The following is a 27,436-nucleotide window of genomic DNA, read 5'->3' on the forward strand; positions in this document are numbered from 1 at the left end:
GATTCCTCCAGGAAGCATCCGAGAGGCACTGGGGGCTGATCCAGGGCATGGCCTGAGGCACCAGCACTCGGTCCCCAGAGCAAGGGCTCGGAGAGGTTCCGGGGATCCAGTGCTGGAGGGCCGAGCAGGACACTCCTGACGACGCGCTCCTGGGTTCCACCTCTCCCAAGAGCAGCCGAAACACCTGGGCCTGAGAGCTGAGGAGGTTCCCTGAAATCATGCCCGACTTGGGTGCGGCCCCCCACCCCCCAAAACTGCCCTGTCGGCTGCTTAAATACCTCAGCCAGCAAACTGGAGGACACACAGTTCCGGACACCTGCCCCACTTAGGAAGCACACATTTTGATGCTAGAAGACACAAGGCTCTGAGGAGTGAAGGAACTCGGGAAGGAGTAAGGCTCAGATCACTCCATGTAAACAGTCGGTTACTTACGCTCCAGGCCATGAAGTTGGAAAACCCCCAATCGTTCTCCTTGTGGAAGAACAGGTGGCTAATGCGGCGGCTGAACGACTTCTCGTCGTCTCTGTAATTTATGATCTTCAGCACGGCTTGCGCGTGGCAGGACCACGACCTGTTCAAGGAAAACCTAAGCCTCAGTTGACCGATTTAACTGACATCTGCTCACTTCAATAACACAGTACACAGAACTTCCCACATTCGTTTTCCTTTTTCCTCTTTTATTTTTTGGGAGGGGTGGGAGGAGCTGGGAGAGCGACACATTTACCTCTAATGGTGAACAAAGCTTAAAGAGCTTGGGGGTGCTCCTAGGCCACCTGCAGCGATCCGACCCGTGGTTATAATTTCTTTACGAAGTTTTAGGTCAGGTTTTTGTTTTTTTAATTGCTACCAGTAAAACAGAAAAGTTTCTGAATTTTCGATACTGGTCTTCAGATTCTATGAGAGGCTGGTTTTCTGGTCACATGGTAGTTTTTAGTATCTACTCCGGGTATTAGTGACACAACAGAACGTGAGAAGAGGAGAGTCGTGCCCTCCAGGAGCTCCCCCCTGGCCACAGCAGCTCACGGGCAGAGCTGCTCTGGCCGCTCCTGGGGGACTCCAAGCAGAGCCACCGAATCCCGGCACAGCCTAAGAGCCCGTGCTGCCATCAAGGTGGGCAGAGATCACAAAAGGGCCTCTGGATCAATGTCTAAAAACCAAAAGGCTACAGCCCTTGAAAGGTCCACTAAGGGCTTGGAGCTAGAGACCGGAACGCAGCGTCAGTACCGGCACTATGCTGGCTGGGCCGGCCACGCTGGACACAGCCCACTCGCTGTTTCCCCAATGACTGTCAGCATGAAGTTGTCTCTTAGACTAATGTGCAGCCCAAATACTCACCGGAAACAGATCATAATGGGAACACAGGAAGAAAAAATTTAACCTACACACAGGTCCTGGCTGCAGCACACACCTGGCTTCGCACTTCTTACCCATCCCAGCCAAGAGCCCAAGGAAACGACTGCATTCCCTGGGGCCTGGACAGAACAGGGAGGGCCAGTGCCCTCTGGGTAACAGCCTTCAATGAGAGCTCCAAAGGGCCACCGTCTGGGGGTGACCACACAATCATGGTCCAAGGGAGCAGCCTTCTCATGGGCTCCTCAATAGGGAACGAGAAGGACATGGTGACCCAGTGATCCGGGGACCCCTTCGAACAATGTCAACTAAGCTTCTGAGAAATGCTGAACGGTGACAGTTTTTAATTCCTTCTCCTTTTGAGAAGGAATCAGGGGGGAGAAAATGTGAAGCTTTAATCTTTAGTTTCATGTGAATAATGGGACCATGAAGACTTTTCTCAATTTGAAGACATTTCATTACACACTTCTTTTTAAAAATGACAGGAACAAAACAATATTCCTAAAATAAGCTTAAGAGGCCCATGTTGTAATACCCTCCAAGAGTGTTTTAATTCGATCTTTCTGAATCAACACACAGGAACTGGTTAACACAACGATGGGGAGGCCACGGGACCAGAGGATTTTCCTGGACTACAGTTTTCCCTTCGGGCAGTGACTGATAACCTACCAAAGCCCAGAATTCAGTAGTGAGCCCGTGCACAGGGGCCCGATTCCAGGTTCCGTGGGCTGGAAGATCCTAACACATGAACCTCACTTTCTCATTTGCAAGAAAAACAGACACCTTTTCTAATTTGGACAGAATACCTACCAGTGAGTTTTAAGGAGGGGAATGTATTTCATCGAATGTAAAATCAAAGGGCTATGTAGAGGCAGCAAGGAAACTCAATACCATTAAGTTCAAAGAGGCCGATCAGATCGGGCCTCCAACCGCATAGCGTAACTATTTGTGGGTTTGTAATCGCATCATTTAAACTGTCTTACGTGGAATCAGATTCAGCATTGCACTGGAGAAAGAATCCTACGCTTTTTTGGTGTGGTCTGTCTGGATAAAAGCGTGGCATCACCATAATCTTCCATGGCAGATTTCGCACAAAACACGGAGGGCTAAGGACCGACTCACTCAGTCTGCTGAAGCGCTCGACAGTGAACTGAAAGGTCGCCTCGGAGCGCCAACTCGTGTCTGCAAGAAAAGGCCGTGTCAATCACAGGGCTCGGGCATTGTCAAACAGCACCGACGGCCGGCGGCCGTGGGACCCCGCGTGGGACAACCAACACCTGCGGGAACCCGCAAGCTAACCTCTAACCCTGACTGCAGGAAGCGAGAGCATCCTTCCCAAGCACTGATAACCCACAACAGTGCGGTGACACAAGCTCATGTGTGAGTGAAATCCAAACCCAGAGGGCTAACGACACGCACCTGTCTGCCCTCCTCGATTCCAGAGTTCGGCCTGTAAGAAAGGTCTACTCTACTCTGGCAATTCCCAAGTCACCCTCGGTGGGTGAACAGGCCCCCGCTCATGGGACACCTGCTAGAGGCAGGGGCGCCGGGAGGAAGAGGGAAGAGCTGACTTGGGCCCGGTCTGCAGAGGAGCAGGGAGGGGGGCGAGGTGCTTGTGGGTGCACAGGGTCCACGGGGCACCTGGAGAGAGGGCCACAGCCATGCCCGCCATAGCCCAGCACCGTTTGAGAGACAAGACTGCTAAGAAGTGAGCCCCAAGGGGCGCCTGGGTGGCTCAGTGTGTTAAGCCGCTGCCTTCCGCTCGGGTCGTGATCTCAGGGTCCTGGGATCGAATCCCGCATCGGGCTCTCTGCTCGGCGGGGAGCCTGCTTCCCTTCCTCTCTCTCTGCCTGCCTCTCTGCCTACTTGTGATCTCTGTCAAATAAATAAATAAAATCTTTAAAAAAAAAAAAAAAAAAGAAGAAGAAGAAGAAGAAGAAGAGAGCCCCAAAATAAATGTTAACTTCACCAGTTCTCCATTCCTGTGAAAATACCAGCCTGGACTCCAGAAGGGGGATTAACTTAAAGAGAAAGAAACTGGTATTCTTCTCCACATGAATCGTAAAAATCGTTTTACATTTACTCAACAAGACCTGAAGGCCAATTTAGGGAATTAAGGTTTCCTCCAATAGAAAGTGGAGTATGGATAGAGTGCCTCTCTCTTAGCAGACTTTCAATTACAAGTCCCACTTTAGGGGCGCCTGGGTGGCTCAGTGGGTTAAGCATCTGCCTTCTGCTCAGGTCATGATCCCAGGGTCCAGGGTTGAGACCCCCAGCGGCCTTCCTGCTCAGCGGGGAGCCTGTTTCTCTCTCAAATAAGTAAATAAGATCTTGGGGAGGGGGGAAAAAGTCACACTTTAGAACTGCACCTTTGACTGAGATGGTGACTCTTCATTTATAGGTGACACTGGCTGCTGATGAGCCCTGACAAGCCCAGCAGCGTCTGCGTGGGCGCTTCTCAGCTCCCGTGAAGGGCAGCCCTCCCCAGGCCGCCACGCATCTTACTGGATGGCACTTTTACAGAACGCCAGGAAGCGGCTACCGAAGGTCAAGGTGCTATACTAATCTCAAGGTGCTTTCTCTCCACTTCGGTACCTCGTGGCCACAGACAGGCTGCAGTTGACCAGGCGGGATGAGAACCATCAGAGGTGTGCCCCTCTAAGGAACACGGAAGGCTTTGCCTGGTTTGGCACCAGGGGCTGTTCTGGCATCCCTGACCCCCAAACCCCTGAAGCACCATGGGAGACTCTTGGGCTTGGGGAAGAGCATGGTAGGGACATGCTGCCTCCATCCTTCAGTCTTCAAACTTCGCTAAGACAACCAAGTGCCCGGGATACGGACTCCTCGGGCTCCGAAGCGCGCATGTGTGCGACTACCTGAATTGCTCTGAAGAAAACATGTCCATCAATCCTCATGAGAGGGCGGCATTCTTTACCAAAGAAATGAGACCCAAAAGTAAGCGTGACAGCTGGCCCTGACCCCTCGTGTCGACACTCTTCCTCCCCCAGTGTCTCGGCTCCGTGTAACCCGGCTCCACATACAGCACAGGCCCTTCGGAAGGAAGGGCTGCTCCAGAGGAGGTGTCCCATCTCAGAGCTGCAGTGTGTACCCAAGCTTCCTCAAGAGGCAGCGAGGACTTAAACCCCTCGGAGGAGCAGAAGTCCCCAAAAAGGCCAAGAGATGGGTTCAAGGTCATGTGTCAGAACGGCTTAGGAACAAAGTGGGCCACTATTTCAGACTCACATGTGAGCTGCATCTCAATCCTGCAAGGGGGCCCAAGACAGATGTCACTCCTACTTTGCAAACGAGGGAACTGAGGCTCGCTGAGTCTGTGATGTATCTCATCTGAGGTGACTCACAAAACGAGCACAGCGGGTTTCAGTACTCAAGATCTGTGGCCCCTAAATGGTGATCTTGCCTCTGGTTTACAAAATACCGTATTCTAGAATGAGTTGAACAACTCCCAAATGCAGAGCCCAATCAAACTGGCCTGCTTATGGGGACCAAAGAAATGCCATCAACCAAATGAGAAATCACCTCGGGGCACACACTCATGAGCCCGTGAAGAGCTCAATGTCCCAAAGCTCTGCCTCGCTTCTAACTCAACCACTGGCTTTCCGATACGATTCCATTCTTTGTCGGATTCGGTTTTTACACAGACACAAAATGAAACGTATCCTAAATACTTTTTTGTTCTCCCCCACACTTTATAATCGAATTCCTGAATTCATCCTAAATATTAAATAGGACCCAACAAAACTCAAAGGGCACCGAGCTGCTGAGAGCAAACCCTCCCTCCAGAGGCAGAGACGTCCCGCAGCCCCTGCCTCACACGCTCCGTCACACGCGCGGACTGACATTCCACCTCCCATTCCACGCACATCCTCAGGACAGACTTACTTCGGGAAATATGCTAACTAGGACATTTAACATGAGCTTTCATGTGAATAAAATGTTGCCTTATGGATCTCAACTCTTTGTAACTAATTACAAAAATGAAAAATAACATTATATACCGAAAGGTCAAGGCAAGAGGGTCTACAAAAGAGCAGAGCAGGCTAGAAACCCATCTTTGGCAGAAAGGCCTGGCCTGATCATACTTCCATAAGCAATTACAGGAGACATAAATGTCTTTGCCCAAAAAAACAGGTAAAAGTTACTCCGGGATTCTATTTTTGCGACTTCCCTGTGTCTATACTTACTTCAAAATTTAAAAAAAAAAAAAAGGAAAGCAGTTCACGTGGGATTCTGATGAACGCCCCACATCCTGCAGAATCAGTGCTTCATCTAAACAGAGACTATACAACCTGCCCGAACACCGCACTTGGTGCGTTCCTGCGCAACTCTTTGTATTGTCCAGGAAAGGACGATGCACGTCTGCTCCCTGCTGTCACCACACATCCTCAGCCTCAACACTCGGTCACCCACCACCTCCACCCTGCCCTCACACAGCAGCGCCCCACGCCCGTTCATGCTCCCGCCTCATCTTCGCAGGGCAAAAGCCAATGAACCAGCCCGGGGTCCAGTTGCTTGAAAAAAAGGTAGAGAGAGATACGGTCTTTTGTCTTCTCTTAAGCCAGAAGCTTAGCCTGAAGGGTCCCCAGACAGCCCTCATTTTATCTCATTTTATCTCATTTTTTCATTTTTTTCAAGTCCTACTTAATCCCCAGACATTACTTTTGTTTCATGGGTACCAACTTCTACTGGGGCTGTATTGACTCTAAAACTTTTCCTCTTCAACTACGGAAAAACAGAGTAAGAAACTAAAACACAGGCAGATGCAACCAGAAAATGATTCTGACTCTCGCCCGTTACCATGGCTTTTAGATGCGCTCTCTATCTCCACCTCACACCTGTCTGTGCTGTCGGCCATTTAGCTTCTGCAGACAAACTCCCCTCCCAAAGAAGGCCCTTCTGCCCAGTAGATAAGCCTAATGCAGCATTTCCTGGATCGTGTGCCCTACTTTCCCATGTCAGAAGGAGATTCAAGAAAAGGGTTTCTAAAGTTCAGAGTCTTGGGGAATCATTAACAAAACAAGTCTTTTGGAGAAAGGCATTAAGGTGCAGACAGCCCAGAGAAGCCCGCGATCGGGACTTCTAGTTGGCCCAGCACCCCTCAAACTTCCTAGACCACTCAAGACGTCTCACCACATGCTAACATACCACAGAAAAAAGTTTCAAAATACTTATCACGACTGGGAAAATGCTGCCTTCAGCTAAGGCTTCTACTCCTAGAACCAGAAAAATCTCCCTCCCAGCCCCTTACCATCAAAGAGATGAAAATCTTTTCACTCTCTTATACTGGGCCTTTCAAAAGACACCTAAAATCCCAAACCAGGAACATGGTGCTACCGAAGACCACTCTGCTTTGTCCTTTAATACCCTTTCCCCGTTTGGTAACTCACTACAGTAGTATTTCCACTATAAGGTTCTATGGTTTGGCACATTATTTACTACTACTAATGTAGTAAAATTTGCCTGAAAAGGAAAGGGGTTTTCATGTACATTACGGATCTCCTATGGTTCTCAAATGAGGCACTCTGAACCCCCCCGAGACATCCGGCAGTGTCTATTTCTGGTTCTCAGGACTGCAAGGAGAGGGCGTAAGGGTGGGCTGTCATTGGCATCCGATCACAATGACAGCCCTACAACAAAGAATGATGCACCCAAAAAGGCAACAGTGTCAAGGTCGAGAAACTGCCCTTTATCTACATCTGCACCTCCTCCCAGGCCCCCCAAAAAAAACACACGTGAGGAAATACTCCTTTGGAATTGCTCTGTGGCACTAGACGGGGTGGGGGGGGTCTCTGCCTGGGGTGGGCCAGTTACTGCTCCTTAAGGGACTGGAACCGTCTCCGCCTCACACCTGCACACTGGGCCTGGCCACACCTTCCCAACCGCACTCTCTGAATCACTTTCGGCACCTCTGGTGTCCGCACTAAAACCAAGAGCCCGGCAACCAGAGACCACACCCACACCATCGCCCTTGATCTAGTGGAAAGCGCACTCCACAGGTAACAAAGCAGCGGGGTGTAGACCACGCCTCTTTACCTTCCTCAGATATTGCCTCAGCCAGCTGCCAGGGGGTAAACGGCACTGTGAGAGAACGCTCAACTACGGCTGCAGTTTCTCACGGAGGCTGAACTTTTGGCAGGAGGTCTGAACAGCAGTCCTTCTGGTGGTGCAGCCCGTGACTGACGGTTCCTTTCAACTGCCCCGTTACTCCCCTGGGAAGGACACAACCCTCATGAGGATGGATGGACATGCTTTTGACAGAACATGGTTTCATATCACACTGCAAGATTCCAGGGGCTGCATAAAGCGATTACTGGCTGCTACCGTTTCATGACTTTGACCTTGCAATTAAGTGTACAGGTCACATCTGGTAAATTATAAAGAAGAAACAGCCTTGAAAGAAAGTGATCTCCTGGGCACAAAATGTCCATGCATATACCTATGCATACATTTTTTGCATAGAAGATACAGACCAAAAGTCAGTGTGGGAGAATGAAGCCCAAAGCTCAATTCAGACTTCACACCTAACGGGAGCAGGGAGGGATTATCAGCTACAGACAACTGATACACGCTACAAAAAGAATGCAATGGGAAGCCAAGTTCCAATGTCTAGAAGTATCTTGCTGAAAACAAAAAGGAAAGGAGAGTAAGATACACTTGTTCTGAACACTAACAGTGGCTGGGAAATCGCAAACCTGAGTAAACCCCCGTCTATTACAAACTTCTGTACTTAAACCTTCTCATCTAGGCTGGGGAGAACCACTTTGCCCTGAAATTTGCAGCTAATCTTGAAATTCAAAACCAAAACAGTCTCCTAAATTTGCCTCAGATACAAACCTCCTGAAAACTAGCTACTCCTAAGGAACTCAGTACTCAGGGAAGAAACCTACAGAACGTCTAGTTGTGTTTCTGATAGTTTTCTGCCCAGTGCAAGTAAACCACGTGTACTCACCGTCCTCCATATCTTCCTCTGTGTTGTTGTGCCCATCACTCATGGCTACATTCCCGTTGATAACAGGGTTTTGAGTAATTCTTGGTGGGTCATCTGTATCTCCAGCTTTAAAGAAAAAAGAGAAATTCCATGGTTTTTACCTTCAGGTCTTGGATTAAATAAATAAAAGCATATTTGTACTTTTGATGATTTCCAGTCACTAATACATCCAAATGTGCCATAATGAACACACTCTAACTCAAAAGGTGTTTACTAGTATGTTCACTAAATCTGAACTTGCTTTCAAAATGCTAAACGGGATGCAAACAATCACTATACCACATTTGCTCTATCTGCAGTAATATTTTGAAATGGCCTTCCTACTCATTAAAACTCAACCCCACGAGGTGCCAGGGTGGCTCAGTCGTTTAAGCGTCTGCCTTCAGCTCAGGTCATGAATCCAGAGTCCCCGGATTCAAGCCCCAAACCCCACAGCGGGCTCCCTGCTCAATGGGGAGCCACCTTCTCCCTCTCCCTCTGCTCCTCAGCCCATGCTTGCTCGCTCTCAAATAAATCTTTAAAAAAACGAAAATAAAACTCAACCCAAGAGGAAATATTGTTAACGAAATATATACACAGCAATGTGTAGTAGAACTTTCAATCACAAGTCAGTGCTTTAAAACATCACATTGTGAGACTCATAGTGTCACTAGACAATTACTGTGATAACTAAAGTATAAATCCATGCAAAAAACAAACTGGAGGTTGAGGGGATGGGGCAGAGGGAGTGTGAAACGGGGTCCCTAGGAGGACTGGCATTTATAAAGAGTTGGAAAGGACTGAGAAGCACATAAAAAGATGCGCTAAGACTTCTTTTTTGTTTAAAAAAAAAATGTTTATTTATTTGAGAGAGAGAGTACACGAGTGGGGTGAGAAGGGGAGAAGAGGAGAAACAAACTCCCTGGGCTTAGTTTCAAGACCCTGGGATCATGACCTGAGCCAAAGGCAGACGCTTAACCAACTGAAGCCACCCAGGCGCCCCTGTGTTATAGATTTCTAAATGCTTGCTGAAATGCACCTTGACAAACATTTACATATAGTCAAAGGCATGGATTCAAAACTGTGAAGCAATGAATAGCAAATACAAGGTAAACTGCCTGGGTGGCTCAGTGGGTTGAAGCCTCGACCTTCAACTTGGGTCATGATCCCAGGGTCCTGGGATCGAGCCCTACGTCAGGCTCTCTGCTCAGCTGGGGGCCTGCTTCCCTTCCTCTCTGCCTGCCTCTCTGCCTAATAGTGATCTCTGTCAAATAAATAAATAAAACCTTAAAAAAAAAAAAAAAACCTATCATCTCGCACTGATGCAAGTCCTTGACTTATGAGGAAAAAAAGTTACCTCAGGACTTGGGATTTAAATAGCCTTCACTAGCCAAAAGGGTCCATACTTCATATATAAACCCTCCCCTGCTTCTAGACGTAAGAACAGCTCACTGCCAACTAATGTGGCCCCTTTATGTTGCCTGTACACATGCTGACTGAACAACAGTCTTAGCTATGAACAGGAGATGTGGTTTTAAAAACAGCTACCTAAGTGTGTTCTAGGCCTGTGACATTTCAGAGCCTTTCCCTCCCATTCAGATCGGCAGGCGATCTGATTCAGCACCACGGACAGCACCCTCCAGGGTCCCCTCTAGACAAACCCCCAATTATCAGATTACATCTTAAGTAATGCCTGAATATAAAACGTGTTTTTTCCCTTAAGCATCTCAAAATACACCTTAGAAATCCCTGGAGGCCAATAAACAGGTATTGCAAATTTATATCACTCCCAATTCTGATACTCGTCTTATTAACTATCAATACATGGATTTAACAACTGTGTTAAAGTTATTTTAAAAAAAAACAAACATAGGGGCGCCTGGGTGGCTCAGTGGGTTAGGCCGCTGCCTTCGGCTCAGGTCATGATCTCAGGGTCCTGGGATCGAGTCCCGCATCGGGCTCTCTGCTCAGCAGGGAGCCTGCTTCCTCCTCTCTCTCTGCCTGCCTCTCTGCCTACTTGTGATCTCTCTGTCAAATAAATAAATAAAATCTTTAAAAAAAAAAAAAAAACAAACATATATACATTTTTGAACTGGTCTCTCAACCATCTCTCTCTCTCTCTCTCTCTCACACACACACACACACACACACAAAGTGGAGTGGGGAGAAGAAATTCTTTTTGCTGATGTTTAACTAGCTCAAACTCTAAAACATGTGCTTAAAAAGAACATTTTTAAAAAGGCATTTTGTTTTTGTTGTTGTTGTTGTTGTTTTATTTATTTGACAGAGAGAGATCACAAATAGGCAGAGAGGCAGGCAGAGAGAGAGGAGGAAGCAGGCTCCCTGCCGAGCAGGGAGCCTGATGTGGGACTCGATCCCAGGACCCTGAGATCATGACCTGAGCCGAAGGCAGCGGCTTAACCCACTGAGCCACCCAGGCGCCCCTTAAAAAGGCATTTTGAAATGTACTTCATCCACATATATCCTCCTAAATAAACACCAAATCATCATTAAAAGTATTTTATGAGGAAAAACCCCTATGAGGGACTATGAAATAAATTATGGCACATTCCACCAATAGAGTATTATGCAGCAGTGTTTTATAAAGCAGTGTTTCAATGTACCTATATGGAAAGTTCTCTAAGCTATAAATTTGAAAAAAAAAAAAAAAAGATACCAAGCAATAAATATCATCACATGTAACCTCTGTTATAAAAGAGACAGAGTATCCTGGAATAAGAACAAATAAATTCTCATTTCCCTCTACGTGATAAACAAACACAGGAAAGACACATCAACTATTCAGAGGCTCTCCAAAAGCAGCAGTAGCTTGAGTCAGCACTATACACACTCTCACACCACACGAATGCACCATAAATCTTAAAATAATTTGCTTGATGTAGGCTTGGTATTTTAACTTAGTTCCTCAGTTCAAATCTGTCCCACTACAATTGCCTTAAAATATGTTTTTTCATGCATGATTCAAAAATAAACTCTGAAACAAAACAGCATCACACCTAAAACTAGGATGCTTTGTAGACATAAGCAGTCTGAACTACAGTGGGTCACAGAATTCCCCAACTGATTCATAATCCTAAAGATTCTGAGATCCAAGTGAATTCAGTTTATAGCTGAAACAAGACTATCTTTAAGGGTATTGGAGTACTTTTTCACCGGAAGTTATAGTAATAATAAAAGTCAAGATCAAGGTGGGGCGCCTGAGTGGCTCAGTCAGTTAAGTGCCCAACTCTTGATTTTGGTTCAGGTCCTGATCTCAGGGTCATAGGATCAAGCCTGGGTTCCACACTCAGCAGGGAGTCTGCTTCTCTCTCTCCCTCTGGCCCTCCACGGGCTCATGCTCGCTCTCTCTCTCTTTTTTTATTTTTTAAAAAGATTTTGAGTCTCTACAATAAATCTTTAAAAAAATTAGGATAAATTCAAAAGATCTACGGATCAATATCCACAGCACTTTACGGTGTAGGGTGGGGGGGAAATGGGCCACAGTTTTTCAGAAGTAGGATTAACTAAATGCAATGACTGACAAAAATCTAGTATTTTATAAATGAGGCATCCTATTCTAGTGTTAATTAAGACAGGATTTCTCTGCAATTGGTCCCTAAAGGCAAAATAAATGGAGTTCTATGTATGAACTGGGTTCTCCTAAGCAATATCCAAAACTTTTTACACATTTGTGCTGTGTTGATCGATTTGCTCTTTTCCATCCTCAAGCATGGAGATGCTGATCAGGCCAGTGGCTATGAAATGACAAAAAAGTCCCTCTTAGGTCCCTCTCACGTACATGAGCAATCTGACCAGAGACAGGCCCCATGAAGCTCCCAACCAACTGCCATGGGGCCTTGGAAGAAAAAGCTGGCAACTCAAGTCTAGCTCCTAAGGGACTGAATGAATATCCAGTTAAAAAAAGCTCCTCATAAATGAGTTAGTTCAGCAAGAGGATTAAAAATTTAATTAAGAAACAGTAAATCCCTGGACCTGAATTCAATGATGAAAGTACCTGAAGCCCACAAAGCTTCTGTATTCGACTTCCAGAAATATCTTCAATGGTTAAGACTGCCTTCATTATCATCAGAGAAGTGCAAGATTGGTGTGTGTATATGAATTTATCACTATATATAAATGATCCTGTTCCTGAATTTTATGTCCCATCTGATTGGACCTTCCCCAGATGTGTGAACTCTCATTTGGCCATTTGTGAACCAGAGCGCTCATTTACTGACACCCAATGGTCTCCAATAAGATTGGGGACATGCCTGGCAAGCACCAAGGACAACAGGGCATGCCTCAAATTAAAAAAAAAAACAAAATGTCTGAAATATGCCATATATTGGGGGAAGGGAGGGGAGTTATTCCGAAATGTATTTATGACACTCAAATACAATCAAAGATCATTCCCGTTACGTGTGACTAGTAAAGCTCTTGATGCCAAACCCTGTGACAGTATCAGAGGTCCAGTTTTATATATATACAAAAGGACACAAAATGCCTTTTCTCAAGACTAGAAACACACAGAAGAGGCTAACGTGGCTGGTTACGGAGCCTACAGATTTTCCTCCTCTTTCTCCTGAGGCGGCCCTTCTTATATTCAGCTTCCCTCCCCACGGACTTCCGTCTGTGATGTCATAACACAGGACTACTCGACAAGGAACACTGGCCCATTGCTATGGAAATGATGTGGCCCTAACAGTGCTGAATCCCACTCCTGGCTGAAATAACAAAGCAGATTTGTCAATTTGCTGGCTTTGACATCTTCTGCCACTTCACAAAGATTACTCACACCTCTCCCCAACAAGGCTGGAGTTGAGGGGACAAACCACCGCACAGGCTTCTAGCTACGACGGCTGTGTACTGCCGCCCGGTGCTGCCTAAGCCACAGAGACCCCAGCACACACCTCAGATCCAGTCTCTGCTCAGGCCCCCGATTCCTCCTCAAACCTTCCAACTAGGGATCCAACGCAGTGAGCAAAACCACAGCTCAGTCTAAGGCCAGAGCATACGGAGCGCCAACGCCGTGTACTTGGCCTAAACTCCCAACTCCTCCAGTTCACTTGGAATTGCAAGTCAAAAGCCCTCTGGCCGCTGCTCGGTCCTCCTCCCCTTGTCTCCTGTCCTGGCACCCATTTTTTTTTTTAAAGATTTTTTATTTATTGGGGCGCCTGGGTGGCTCAGTGGGTTAAGCCTCTGCCTTCGGCTCAGGTCATGATCCCAGGGTCGTGGGATCGAGCTCTGCAGAGAGCCTGCTTCCTTCTCTCTCTCTCTGCCTGCCTCTCTGCCTACTTGTGATCTCTGTCTGTCAAATAAATAAATAAAATCTTTAATTTTAAAAAAAAAGATTTATTTATTTATTTATTTGACAGCGAGAGATCACAAGTAGGCAGAGAGAGAGAGGAGGAAGCAGGCTCCCTGCTGAGCAGAGAGCCTGATGCGGGACTCGATCCCAGGACCCTGAGATCATGACCTGAGCCAAAGACAGCGGCTCAACCCACTGAGCCACCCAGGCACCCTGTCCTGGCACCCATTTTAAGGAATGTTACATCAAGTAGAAGTTCACACGGTAAATGAGAACACCAGTATCTTCCTACATACTGATTTCTTAATTAAGAACCCCAAATATATTTCAGTAGGATAGTTCAGAAATGTCAGCACTGGTTGTGGAAATCCATTAGTGCCTATGGACCCCCCACCTGAACCCCTCCCTGCCCCAAGTCACCTTCTCGTCCAAGCTTGTGGTTGCCTGCCATGTCTGCATGGCTCTGCAGTGCTATCTGCCGGGGCTGGGGCGGGGGGGTTCTCTCGTCCACATCAGAGTGACTGCATAGAATCTCCAGGAGCTCTACCTCAGCATTCTTTTTTTTTTTTTTAAAGCCCCCCCCAACACACACATACAGAATTCTTGGGTTTGGGACAAGGAACATATTTAAGCAACCTCATCAATTTAGATAATCATTTCCAAAAGGCAAAGTGGTCCAGAAAGAAAAGTGAAAAAAAGAAGTCAGGAGTTGGGTTACCAGTTCCTTAGCTACTGATCTAAGTTGCTAACAGAGGAGGAAACTAGTGGAGGAGATCACAGGCACACAGCACACGAACTACATCTCTCCTGTGAATCTGAAAATCATCTCAAATTAAAAGTTCAGTTGAAAAAAGAGAAAACAGAACACCCTTAAGCCTAAGAAGCAAGGAATGTAACTGATGTTAATCTTCCATATGGAAAGTTTCAACATGAAGCAGGCACCAGAGCACGCCCGCAATTATCAATACGATTCAAGGCACAAAAGGGCAGCCTAAGAGCGAGCTTGGGTCTGTGCTGAAGCAGGACCTGAAGAGTAAACAGGATGTAAAGTTTGCTTCAAGTGTTTCATGAGTCTGTAACTCCATTTACTGAGCCCCTACTGAGTGCTGGGCCCAATGCAGACATTCAGGTGATGACCACAAGCTCCCTTTACCAATGGATTCAGCGGCTTAAGGCTATACAGCTGGATGTGAGGGGCACTGCCCCCAGTGGGGACCATTCTCCGTTCTTCCTCTAAAAGCCCAGCTCTGCCCACATGGTCTGTCCTCCAGAAGGAGTGTTCACTCCTCAGATAACGTACAAGTTAGATGGAGGCCCCAAGTAAACCCAGAGGTACCAGTCAGGAAGAAATAAAGAAGGAAAAAGTCCTGAATAAAGAGGCACAGTGCCGTTTTCTGTTGTTGATGATGATACAGATTTGTTTATGTAAGAGAGAGAGCTCGCACACGAGCGGGCACGGGAGAGGATGAGAGAGAGTGCGAACATCAAGCAGACTCCCTGGGGAGTGCAGAGCCCAGTGCAGGCTCCACCTCACCTTGGTCATGACCTGAGCCAAAACCAAGAGCTGGACGCCAAACTGACTGAGCCACGCAGGGGCCACAGCCCGATGCTGCTTTGAAGGCTGAATTTCCTTATATGCTTTATTAAGTGCCTACTCCCAACAAAACCTATACCCCTGAAAATTTCTATTAGATCACCCTGATTTCATTATTAAACATACTGTTAAGATAAGTGTAGCTTCACAATTATTATAGAAGTAATAGAGCTCCACTTCCCTTCACCCAGATCCCCCAGCACTACTTTGCAAAAATCATAGTACAATGCATAACCAGGACACCAATGGTGACACAACACACTAATCCTATTCCTGTTCACTTGCATTCTTAAGACACACGTGGGTGGGTGTGTCCACCCAGGAAAGACTCTGAACAGTTCCAACACAAGGACTCTTGGGCTGCCCTTTCATAGCCATCCCCAGACCCCTTGTGCACACGCCCCTCCCCTAACTCCTGGAAACAACACACCTTCTCCATTCCCATAATTTTTCATTTCAAGAATGTTATATAAATGAACAAGGTATATAACCATTTGGAATGCCTTCTGTCACTGAGCATAATAACTCCCCTGAGACTCAGGTCAACAACTGTTTTCTTTGTATTGCAGAGGAGGATTCCACGACAGGGACAGGACACACCATCTGACCTGCAAACATCTGAGTTGTTTCCAATTTGAGGCTATTACAAAGTGAAGGGGCTATCAACATTTTTGTACAAGTCCTGGTTCTATATTTATTTCTACTATGGATTTGAAAGAATGAAACCTCACAGGAGCAAGGCGAGCAGTACAGAGATGAATAAGGGGTGATGCTTCCTCCGTTCCCAATCCTAACATGAAGGAACCCGCTGTCTCATGCACACCCTTCCAGGCGTCCTCACTGTTCCTATATACGCATATGCAACAATGTACATGCGTCTTCTCCTGAATAAAAAATGGTATTCACACTACACGAATAAACTAGAGCTACCCCAAGTCGGTATACAATAATATGCATAGAAATTTACTTCTGAATAGCACCATAACAGGCCATGATTTACTCAACCATTCCCCAACCACGACTGCCTACAGTTACCTACTTTTGTTTCCTGCCACTTGAGTGATGTGACCATCGGTATTGTGATTTTTGTCCTCCTGCATTTTGTCACCAGGTCATCCTTCCCAAATGCACTGGACCCCTCCCCTCAAGCAGTTAGCCAAACTCTTCCCCATGCTCTGCCCCCTTAGAGCAGAGCACCTAAGACCACAAGTCTGCCAAATGACACCGAGCGATCCATCAGATGACCCAAGTCCTATACACGGTCCGGCTCTGTTTAGGAGAGCTCTTCCAACACTTCAGACACAGCTCCTTCCCTCTTCCTTTGCAGAATTCAAATCCAAGTCATGTGCTGATGTTCTGGTCCGCAGAATAAATGCTAACATGCAGGCCCTAGCTCTAAGCTCACTGAGAGGAGCAAAGTGACAGCTGAGAAGCCAACAGTAAGAGGCAGAGTGCAGCCGTTGGGCCTAGCTATAACGGGAGGCAGTCCAAGAGACAGAGCAGGCCACTGATGCGTGGGACCCAGCAAGCGGCAAGCAGGGAGGCAGCCCTGATGAGGCCCTCGCAGGGGAGGGAGAGGGCATCCCCCAAACCAGGGTCTCACTGGTGGTAAGATGGCACACTCCCCAAGAAAGCAGAACCTCTGAGATACAAGAAGCGCTCCTGGCGAACGAGAGTACGTGGGCACCTGGGGGCAGGGTGGGGGAGTCGACCCCAGGCCTCCTAGGGGATTCTTCCAAGGCAACACAGGGCCTCAGGCAAAACCATGGACCACCTCCAGACCTTGGACAGTACCTGGGAGTCACCAAGAGGTGACAGTCTCCCAAGGAGACAATAAAGTGAGGATGGTGGGTCCCAATAACCCTCCTCACGGCCCCGCCACAACTGACCTTCTCTTCCAAGACTCTGTGGCTCCTGAAGGTAACCACCTGTCACAGCCACTGGGTTGCAAAAAGCGGGTGCTGACCAGGAGGACAGGCCATATGCCACACTTGCCTCCCCAGTCACAAAGACCACACCCGCCGGGGCGCCATGAGGAAACATGTTTCCCTGACTGCTCTCTCTGCCTTGCAAGCAAAGTGGAGCCTCTCAGAAGCAGTTTCTGAATATAGTCCTAGATGGAAAACTTCAATCAGGCTTCAAAAAGATGCTTTCTAATCCATTCCCATTACATGACCAAGGATTCAACCTACCTCCCTAGAACACGGGCATGCCCTGTGTGCCAGCAATTATGGTACCTACCAACTAAGACAATATTCTAATTACTTCCTTGCTGCACACACTGCCTTTTCCAGGCAGGAATAATTTGAGGCAAAGGCTTGCATTTCCAGTGGGGCTGGGCATAGCCAGCTCCCTTCTCAGTATTTTAGTCAACCTACTTATCAAATGTCTGTATGTGCCCAGAGCTGGGCTGGGCTCTGGGGTTCAGGAGGAACAGAGAGATAAGCCCCCGGGTGTCCTGGTGCTCGCTTTCTTGGGGGAGGAGACAAGAGAGGATAATTGCAACAGAGGGGAAAACACAGTACAGTCCCAGTCACGGAGCCACAGGAGCACTAGCCTTGAAGGAAGAGGGGACATCTGGGCGGAGACCACCGAATGAAAAGGAGCCAGGCTGGCAGAGGCCCTAGAGAAGCACACTCTGGATAGAGCCAACAGGGACAAGGGCACTGGGCGAAGGAAGAGGTGGGAGATGAAGTTCAGACAGCCTGAAAGCTACGATAAGGACTCTGAATTTTTTAAATGTTCCCGCTGTCTCAGCAAGCCGCCCCTGACCTTCAGGGCACTTCGACAAAAGATAAAACCTTCTGCTGCCCAACCTGAGATGGTCCCAATGCTCAAACCTGGGCTGCCTCCCCCAAGCACCCATCTGGTTGAGCCTGTCCTGACCAACACAGGCAGGAGCTCCTCTGGCCATTCCAGAGAATGTGGATGAGGTGGCTTGGTTTTATTATTGCTTATTACTATCTGGCTCCCCAAGACTGGGTGGCCAGATTGGCAGCATTGTAAACAACAAAACCACGGCTTAAGACCACTGCTCTCAAGTGCTCTGGTTTTATGGCTTGTATGATTTCATGTACAATCTGGCCACATGCAACTCCCATGGTGACTTCCAGAAGGCAGTTCTGTCCTACTGACCAGGGACTTCCTTGGTCCTCCGCCTCTGGTGGGCCACTGCAGGGCCCAAAGGCAGTGCCCAGACAGCTTCTCTAAGTCACGGGGCCTGACAGTTCAAAGCAGACCCACTGTGTTGAGACCTGACAGACAGCTCTACACTCTGAAATAATACAGTTTAAATTAGGTATATAAAAATAAAATCCCCAAAGACAGTCACATATGAATTTGTGCTCCTTAAATGAAAACATTTGTTTGGGGCCTCCAGTGTGGCTTGATTATGCAAAAATCACCAGTTCCCAAGAGGATCGCCCTGCCAGTCACTTCACACACTCTGGCGACTGGTGTGAATGCCGGCGGGCACCAAGAGGGGCTACCATCTGCACGACTGAAGAGCCCATAATTATGTCCGCGTCGCTGGTGCACACATACCGTCTTGTTCCACAGAAGAAGAGAAACGACATGATCTGCTAGTTTGTATAGAAGAAACCACTTGTGGGAAAGAAAAGGAAGTCCCGGCATCCCCAGCAGAGACCGAGCTTCAGGGAAGCCACAAGACTAAGGTAGGAAGTACTTGCATCACACCATGGCCAAAGGATTAATATCCAGAATACACACAGTTCCTAAAACTCAACAAACAGCCCAACTACAACAAATAAGAAATTCATAAAAAATACAAACACCTAATATATATGCTCAACTTCCCTAACTAAGGTGATACCACTTTTTCTCTACCAAATTAACAGAGAAAAATACTGGAAATGCCCACTGATGCGGAGGGTCTCACACAAAATCAGCGGTGTCAAACGGCTGTCAACTATTCGACCCAAAGGCTGTATGTATTAAAACCAAAAAGCCAAATACCCTTTTACTCGAATGTCATTCCTAGGAATCTATTCTAAAGAAAACCAGCATTCATCCCCAAAGATCTACACTAAGCATACCATTTCCATTTTCTTTTTTAAGATTTTATTCATTCCTTTATTTGATAGAGAGAGAGAAAGCACAAGCCGGGGGGATGGAGAAGCTGACTCCTCACGGAGCAGGGAGCCCAATGGGGGGGGCTTGATCCCAGGACCCGGGGATCATGACAGCCAAGGGCAGATGCTTAATCGACTGAGCCACTCAAGCACCCCGAAGCATCATTTTTTTGAGAAAAGTTAAAAACATAAATGCCCACTTATAGGCATATTAAGGATTACATACAGTACAACATGTCCAGAACAGGCAAATCTATAGGACGCTGATTAACGGTTGCCTAGAGGGGGGTGCGGAAGGCAGGAGGGGTCCTGACTAGGGACTGCAAGAGTTTCTCTTTGGCCTAGGAATCTGGCAAAACTGGGGTGACAGCTGCACAACTGAAACAACTTTTTTATGCAAAAAGTCACTGCACTGTACCTGAAATGAGTGAAGTACAAGGTGAATTAGACGTTAAGGAAGCTGTATTTAACAAGATGGAGATGGGGAGCGGGCTGGCTGTCCGGTGGGCATCTGCCTTCAGCTCGGGTCATGATCCTTGAGCCCTGCTCAGCGGGAAGCCTGCTTCTCCCTCGCCCCCACCCCCGGCTCATGCCCACTCTCTAATTAATAAATATTTAAACAAACAAAAATACTGGGGAGACAGAACGGAACAGAAACGGGCCGCTCTGCCCGGGGACAGAGCTCCACAATCCCAACTACTTCCGAGGGCTCCCGCGTACTGAGCGACGTGCACCCTGAACGACAGAGTCTGCGCAGCTGGAACACACTTGCTCCACTTTCTGCAGTTTTTCTCTAAAAAGAGTATTCAACATTTTGATATTTTGAAACTTCAACTATCTAACAGAATTCACTTACGTGTGGAAATGCACTCTCACTCAGGCAGTCTTAAAGAAAGTGAACTAGAGGAAGGGGGACTGCCCGCGTCACCGACGAAGACCTACCGTACAGTAGGCACACAACGCTTCCTTCTAAGCAACGGAGTCTTTCTTCCTTGCCTTCTTGATTCTGTATTGTTTGTATGAATGGTTCAGAGAACATGTACAACCTTCAAACAAAGTAAACACACACACAGAGCAAAGCAACCCGGGGTATAAAAGGTACAAACCAAGTCCTGCCTAAGGCATGACATCAGCCCAAGAGTGCGGAGGAGACGCACCAGCAGCACCTCTGGAACTGGAAGAGACTGGGAGTCCCACAACAGTCCCGGACTACGTGTGGCCTGGAAAGTCTGTTTACACTTGGGCAAACGGCAGCAACTTCTTAAATGTCCAGATTTTTCGTAAGAACTACATTTTTTAAAAAAGGAATCTAGGGACTGGGGATGAGGTCAAATGCAGAGGAGAGATTTTAAGCAAACTCTCGATTATCCTAATTAAAAACTTAAAAAAAAAAAAAAAGTAGCCAGAAAGAGCCATTTCAAATAGGTAACTCTATTTGAATAAAACCACAAACAGCAACCTAGAAGGGCACCTGCCTGGCTCAGTTAGCAGAACAAGGGGCTCTTAATCTTGGTCAGGGTCAACAGTTAGAGCCCCACGTTGGGCACAGAACAAACTTTTTAAAATAAGCAAAAAAATAAACAGCAACCTAGGACAGAACACTAAGTTGTTTCTGGTTTCTTTACGCACTGGTGCAGGGAGACTACCACTTACCACACTCCTCCTCGACCTCCTTTTTAGGGGACCCATAGGGCTATGAAGAAACAGTCACAATCAATACCTTTTAAATCACTAGTGGCCACAGAAATTGTTTAAAAGTTCCTGGGAGGAAGACTAGCTTCCCAGAGAACAGCAAAGAAAATCTGGTTTTGTTTAAAAAAACAAAAACAAAAAATATGGGGAGGACACACTTCCATCTACAAACCAGTAGAGACCTCGACCATCTGCTGTGCGCAAGCAACATCTCCTGTGAGAACTGGACATTCAAGACGGAAGGGTCAGCAGAACAGGACACCATGTTCATGGACTGAAAGACTCCTTCCTAGTCAAGATACCAGCTCCACAAATTCAACTTTATGTTTGAACACAATTCCAATCGGACTCCTGAAGATTATTTTTTTTTAAAGATTTCATTTGTTTACTTGACAGAGAGATCACAAGTAGGCAGAGAGACAGAAGCAGGCCCCCTGCCAAGCAGAGAGCCCAATGTGGGGCTCGATCCCAGGACCCTGAGATCACGACCCAAGCCAAAGCCAGAGGCCCAACCCACTGATGCACCTCGAAGATTTTTTTTTTTACTTACAGATGATTCTAAGTTTTTATGGAAAAATGAACAGAATATAGCAAATAAAGCGATTTTGGAGAAAACACGGTCTGAGGAATTACACCACCTGATTAAACTCACTCTAAAGCTTCAGTAATCAATACGGCAACCAGAGTAATGACAGGGCGTGTTGTCTCAGCAAAGGGATGAGCACACAAATGGCACAGGAGAGCCCAGTAACAGACCTACACAAATGTTACTGTTCTTGACAAAGGAGTAAGCCATTCCATGGAAAAGGAATGGTCTTTACCACCTATGGTCCAGGAACAACTGGACATCCACAAGCCACAAAAAAAAAAAACCTTCAACCCCATAACTTACACAAAAATTAACTCATAAAGGATCTCAGATACGAATATAAGATGTAACACTCTAAGACTTTCAGAAGAAAACACGTGTGGTGGGGCGAAGAATCCATACAAGAACACTTTGACAAACTAGACTTCGCTTTTCAAACTGAACGGTTCTGCTCCAGAAGGACACCGTTATGAGAAAGGACAAGCTACAGATTAGGAGAAAACGCATGTGTGTCACCTCCCTGACAAAGGACGTGCGTCCCCAGCAGATAATGAGCTCCACTCTTGACAGCAATAAAACCACCCAACACTCGGACAGATACTTGAAGCACAACACAGAGACAGCAAACGAAGCCCGGCAGAGTTGTCTGCCCGGCATCTGCGAGGTGTGCGCAGATCAGAACCACAGTAAGGGACTACTGCCCACCTGTAAGGGCGCTGACAAGGCTGCGGGTCAACTGGCTCTCCAGGCACAGATGAGGGACGCATGATGGCACAGCCGCCCAGGGAGGCATCTGGCCGTTTCCCGTAAGGTCAACCATACTGTGCCACATGATCCAACACTTGTGCACCTTACTCCGGAGAAAGGAAAACTCACGTCCACACAAAAGCTGTCACAAAGATTTCAAGGAGCATCATTCCTAGTGGCCCAGCTCTGGAGGCCAGCCAGACTTCCTTCAGTGGCAGCAGGGAATGCACGTACACAGGAGAACGGCTCAGCCACAGATGGAATGGACCATTCAAACACCTACATCGGACGCTACTCTGCAGAAAGCAGCCAGTCTAAAAGGTTACATGCCACACGATTCTGTTTACATGACATCTGCAAAATAGTGAGGGACTGAGGACACATCCGTGATTGCCAGGGGTCTGCAGCAGGGGAAGGCATGACTACACAGAAAAAGCCCAAGGAGGTTTCGGGCCGAGGGAACTGCTCTGTATCCTGACTGCAGGTGTTAAATTCACAGAACCCCCCACCCCCGCCAAAGTCAGTTTTACTTTATAGTAATTTAAAAAAACAAAAGGGGGGTGCCTGGGTGGCTCAGTGGGTTAAAGCCTCTGCCTTCCGCTCAGGTCATGATCCCAGGGTCTTGGGATTGAGATCCACATCGGGCTCTCTGCTCAACGGGGAGCCTGTTTCCCCCCACCCCACCCCCTGCCTGCTTCTCTGCCTACTTGTGATCTCTGTCTGTCAAATAAATATAAACAAAATCTTAAAAATAGGTGGGGGGGAATCACCTGTAGGGCAGAAAGAAGAAATAATTTACTGACTCTATTTTTTTTTAAGATTTTAATTTATTTATTTGACAAGAGAGAGAGATCACAAGCAGGCAGAGCAGCAGGGAGAGAGAGAGAAGCAGGCTCCCCGCTAAGCAGAGAGCCTAATGTGGGAGTCAATCCCAGGGTCCTGAGATCAGGACCCTGAGATCATGACATCAGAGGCTTAACCCACTGAGCCACCCAGGCACCCCTACTGACTCTCTAAACACACACTCCCTTGATATAAAAAAGTTTCAGATATTTTAAGTACTTGGGAAAAGAGAACTAAAGGATTCTATACAAAAAAATGTACAGTCTGACTCTTCCTTGCCCCCAAGATCTTCATATGGTTTTATACAAAGCAGTACACAAATGTCTGCCTCAAAATTTGCTTTTTTAGGGGAGAGGGAGCCTCAAATGTCAAGGAGCCAGGGAAGGGCGACGGGAACAGAACTGAAAGCACATATGTGCTGAAACCCTGGTCTAAGAACACACGTACCACATGCCGATACACTGAGGTACATAAACTAGCTGTGCTGGTTAACAAATCATGTTTAAATCCAGAAAAATTTCCCAATGATTTCCAACTGTTCCATTCATACAAACTACTGGAAAACAGAGAAAATGGGGGGAGGGGGGGGATACAAATAAAATAAATATTAACAAGAGGAATGGTAGCTGTTATAAAGGGTTGGGAAGGAAAATAATCAGAATCACCAGTTATTTTTGGCTCAAGTGCTGTCTCTGTGGATTCTCGTGCAGTCTGTTACTCATCTTAACAGAATCATCTTCCATACACCCTTGCATGGGGGTGTCCACACCCCAGTCCCTGGCACCTCCCCACCACAGGGGGCCAGCCAACAGCACCTGCTCCCTCCCCACAGCAGCACCCAGAACAGCTGGGACAGGGGACAGGAACAGCTACTATGCTGCCCTGATTACCACCCAACCACACCTTCCCCCATGCTGCCAGTTAGTATCAAGACTTTTCATACACAACCCAAGTCAGAGGTCTCTCTGTCCCAACTGAGCTTTCTAGAACTGTTAGCCACAACCTTTTTCCCAATTAAGTAACAGCACAAGGCTGCCACTGCACATAAACGTGACTTAGGGACTAAATGAATGGTACAGACAAGGTAGATTCAACGTACAAGACAGGCACCTGGGTGGCTTAGTCCCCGAAGGGTCTGACTCTTGATTCCACCTCAGGCCATCCTCAGGTGAAGGTCCCCGGTTCCATGTTCAGCACAGGTCTGCTTCTCCCTCTCTCTCTGCTCCTCCCCAGCTCATGCTTTCTCTCTCTCTCAAATAAATAAATATCCTTTTTTTTTAAGACCAATGAATTTCAATAAAATAGAAAAGTTAATTCATAGGGTTTCAAACTGGCACACTGCAATTAACCTTAAGAAGCTACCGAAGTTGGTACAGTATCCAAAAACTGTCACAATTATCTGAAAAGGCTATTAAACTACTGTTCCCTTTATGAACTAGATGCCTCTGTGAGACTGGGTTTTCTATTTCTACTAAAATACACTGTAACTGACAGAAAGCAGAGACAGAGAGAAAGCAGAATCCAGCTGTCTTCTGTTAGGCCAGACAATAAAGACGTTGGTAAAAAATATAAAAATAACGCCATTCCCCGTTAAATTTTTTTGTTTTGGAAAATACTTATTTCCTGTAAGACATATGTTATTTGTGTTTATCATTCCTCAATAAGCAAGACTCGTCCTAGTTTTAGCTTTTCAGATGGCAATCAACGACAAATGTAATCCCGCCTCCTGACAGCTCTTCAGCGTTCTCATCGGTTTTTAAAACTGTAACAGGATCCTGATAGCAAAAACTCTGATAGGCCAAAGACCGCACCAAATGGCAGATCTATGGTGTGCCAGGTTAGCTAAACCGGAATTACAAGCCCTACTTTGGGAGTTCCCACCTGGGAGCCACTGTGCCCCAACCTGACAGGCCAGAGCAAGAAGCCCATGTTCCTTTATACCTGGGGGTTTCTCTGCCTTCTGGGCCATTAGGGCACCTGGAAGTCATGAGAGGCTCACAAGGATATGGTTCCAGCTCAGCCTCCCCTACCCTGCTTCCCACTCATCTTCCCTTGTGGACTACATGCCCTATGGACTCCAGCACCAGATCCATTAGCAATGGACTGGCAGCAGCTCCCACAGTTATGCATGGTAAAATCCAGTCAATCAGGGCACCTGGGTGGCTCACTCAGTTAAGCACCTGCCTTCGGCTCAGGTCATGATCTCAGGATGGAGCCCTACATCGGGCTCCCTGCACACTGAGGAGTCTGCTTCTCTCTCCCTCTATACTGCTCCCCCACTGCTTGTGCTCTCCCACTCTTGATCTAAACCAAATAAATAAAATCTTTTTTTAAAAAACTCTGGGGCGCCTGGCTGGCTTAGTGGCTCAGTAAAGCCTCTGCCTTCGGCTGTCATAATCCCAGGGTCCTGGGATGGAGCCCTGTCCATCGGGCTCTGCTCGGCAGGGAGCCTGCTTCTCCCCAACCCCCCGTCTGCCTCTCTGCCTACCTGTGATCTCTGTCTGTCAAATAAATAAAATCTTTCAAAAAAAATAAATCAATCAAATAAAATCTTTATTTGTCAAATAAAATCTTAAAAAAAAAAAAAACCCTCTACTGCCACTCTGCAGCTCTGCTCAAACCCTCAAATGACACGGATATCCCCACCGTGCACCACCCAGTTAATTCAATTTAGTAGTGAAGCGTATGCATAACCACAAAAGTTTCAAGTCCCTTTATTTTTTTAAGACTTTATTTATTTATTTGCCAGAGAAAGAGTACAATCAGGGGAGCAGTAGGCAAAGCGAGAAGCAGGCTCCCTGCTGAGCACGGAGCCCTGATGCAGGGCTCAGTCCCAAGATCGGGGGATCATGACCTGAGCCGAAGGCAGATACTTAACTGACTGAGCCTCCCAGGCATTCCCCAAGTCCATTTAAAACATTCTGAATAAAACCTACTGCAAATGGCAGAACCACGAGCACCAAAGCATGAACCACAGCCCAGGTTCTACGCGATGGAGCACGGATCCAACTACAACGTGGAGAAACCTGGGCTGGGACTCTCCGTGCAAGAAGCTGGACACAAGAGACCACATACTGTAGGATTCCATTTATATGAAATGTCCAGAAGTGGCAAATCTGAAGAAAGAAAAGAGTGGTGGCTGCCCAGACTGCAGGGAGAAGGGGAGTGTCCCAAAAGAATACAGACAGGATTTCCTCTTGGAGCAATGAAAATGTTCAAAATCTGACTGCTGAGGGTTGCACAACTGCGAACATACTGGAACCCACCGAGGAGCATGCTTTGATGGGGGGGGGTGATCTACGAGGATTATGTCTCAACGGAAGTGGCTATTTTAAAAATCATGGTGACTAACACATTTTACTGAAACGACTAATTACAGAAGGGCAGGTGCAAATCTAACGATTTATAACTGTTACCAAAGCAGGTAAAATGAAGAGTTAGCATTAAACATTGTGGCATGTTCCCATCGGATTGAAACTAAAATGCAAAAACGCAGTACACTGGACTGGCACAGAAAATGACCCAGGCTCTCCACTGGTCCTCTGACCTCAAAGTGTGATGGGGAGTAAAGCAAAGAAACAGCACATACAGTGTGTTGATTACACGACCACGAACATGTCCAGGAAATACAAAGGTGCTTCTCTTCATCTACTGGAAGCCTTGCCTCTGGCTCTCACCTCCAGTTCCCTGGACCTCACGCGCTCGGCATCCAGGCATCTGTCCCTCACAGCCCACTCCCCAGCACCCCCCCAGGCCTGGTGGCTTCCCCACAGCCGATGCAGTCCTCCTCTCCACTTCCAGAACGCCACCTCCTCACCTCCGGGGCACTGTTTCTACTCTGCAGTAGTTACGTGCTCACAGGACCTGTCTGTGGTCCACGGACCCTCCTGAAGTGAAGGCATCTTACTACTCCTGCGTCTCTGCAGACCGTGCCCCCCGCCCCCCAGCCCCAGCCCCGCTCAGTGTCTGAAGAGGTGACAGTGAGTTTACCAGCAAATCTGCACTTTGCTGAGCTGGTTTGGGGCAACTTCTTCCTCAGTGATTACAGAAGACAACGGCTGGTTTCCCACCACGCTAGCCCGTTCTATTCAAGGCAGCATGTGCCACAGGCAGAGCTAACATCAGCTCACGGGGAGCATCCCTGCCCCTGCGGATGTTCTGTGCTCTTGGAGACCTTCCATGGCTGTGCCATCCAATTCCAAAGCCATGACCCCCGTGTGGCACCCAAGGAGCCCCT

General features: G+C 47.3%; 1 protein-coding gene across 1 annotated transcript in view; it reads right to left on the reverse strand.

Annotated features, from left to right (window-relative positions):
* The window catches only part of USP7 (ubiquitin specific peptidase 7), a 63,627-nt gene that overhangs the window by 23,870 nt on the left and 12,321 nt on the right, over window positions 1-27,436 (reverse strand). The window contains exons 2-4 of the mRNA XM_044233882.1: window positions 8,318-8,422; window positions 2,334-2,532; window positions 433-571 (exon numbers count right to left, since the gene is read on the reverse strand). Coding sequence (XP_044089817.1) covers window positions 433-571; window positions 2,334-2,532; window positions 8,318-8,422 — 443 coding nt within the window. The remainder of the gene's footprint in view (window positions 1-432; window positions 572-2,333; window positions 2,533-8,317; window positions 8,423-27,436) is intronic.

Source organism: Neovison vison, chromosome 14 (assembly GCF_020171115.1).
Source record: "Neovison vison isolate M4711 chromosome 14, ASM_NN_V1, whole genome shotgun sequence".
In the NCBI taxonomy this organism is placed as follows: domain Eukaryota; kingdom Metazoa; phylum Chordata; class Mammalia; order Carnivora; family Mustelidae; genus Neogale; species Neogale vison.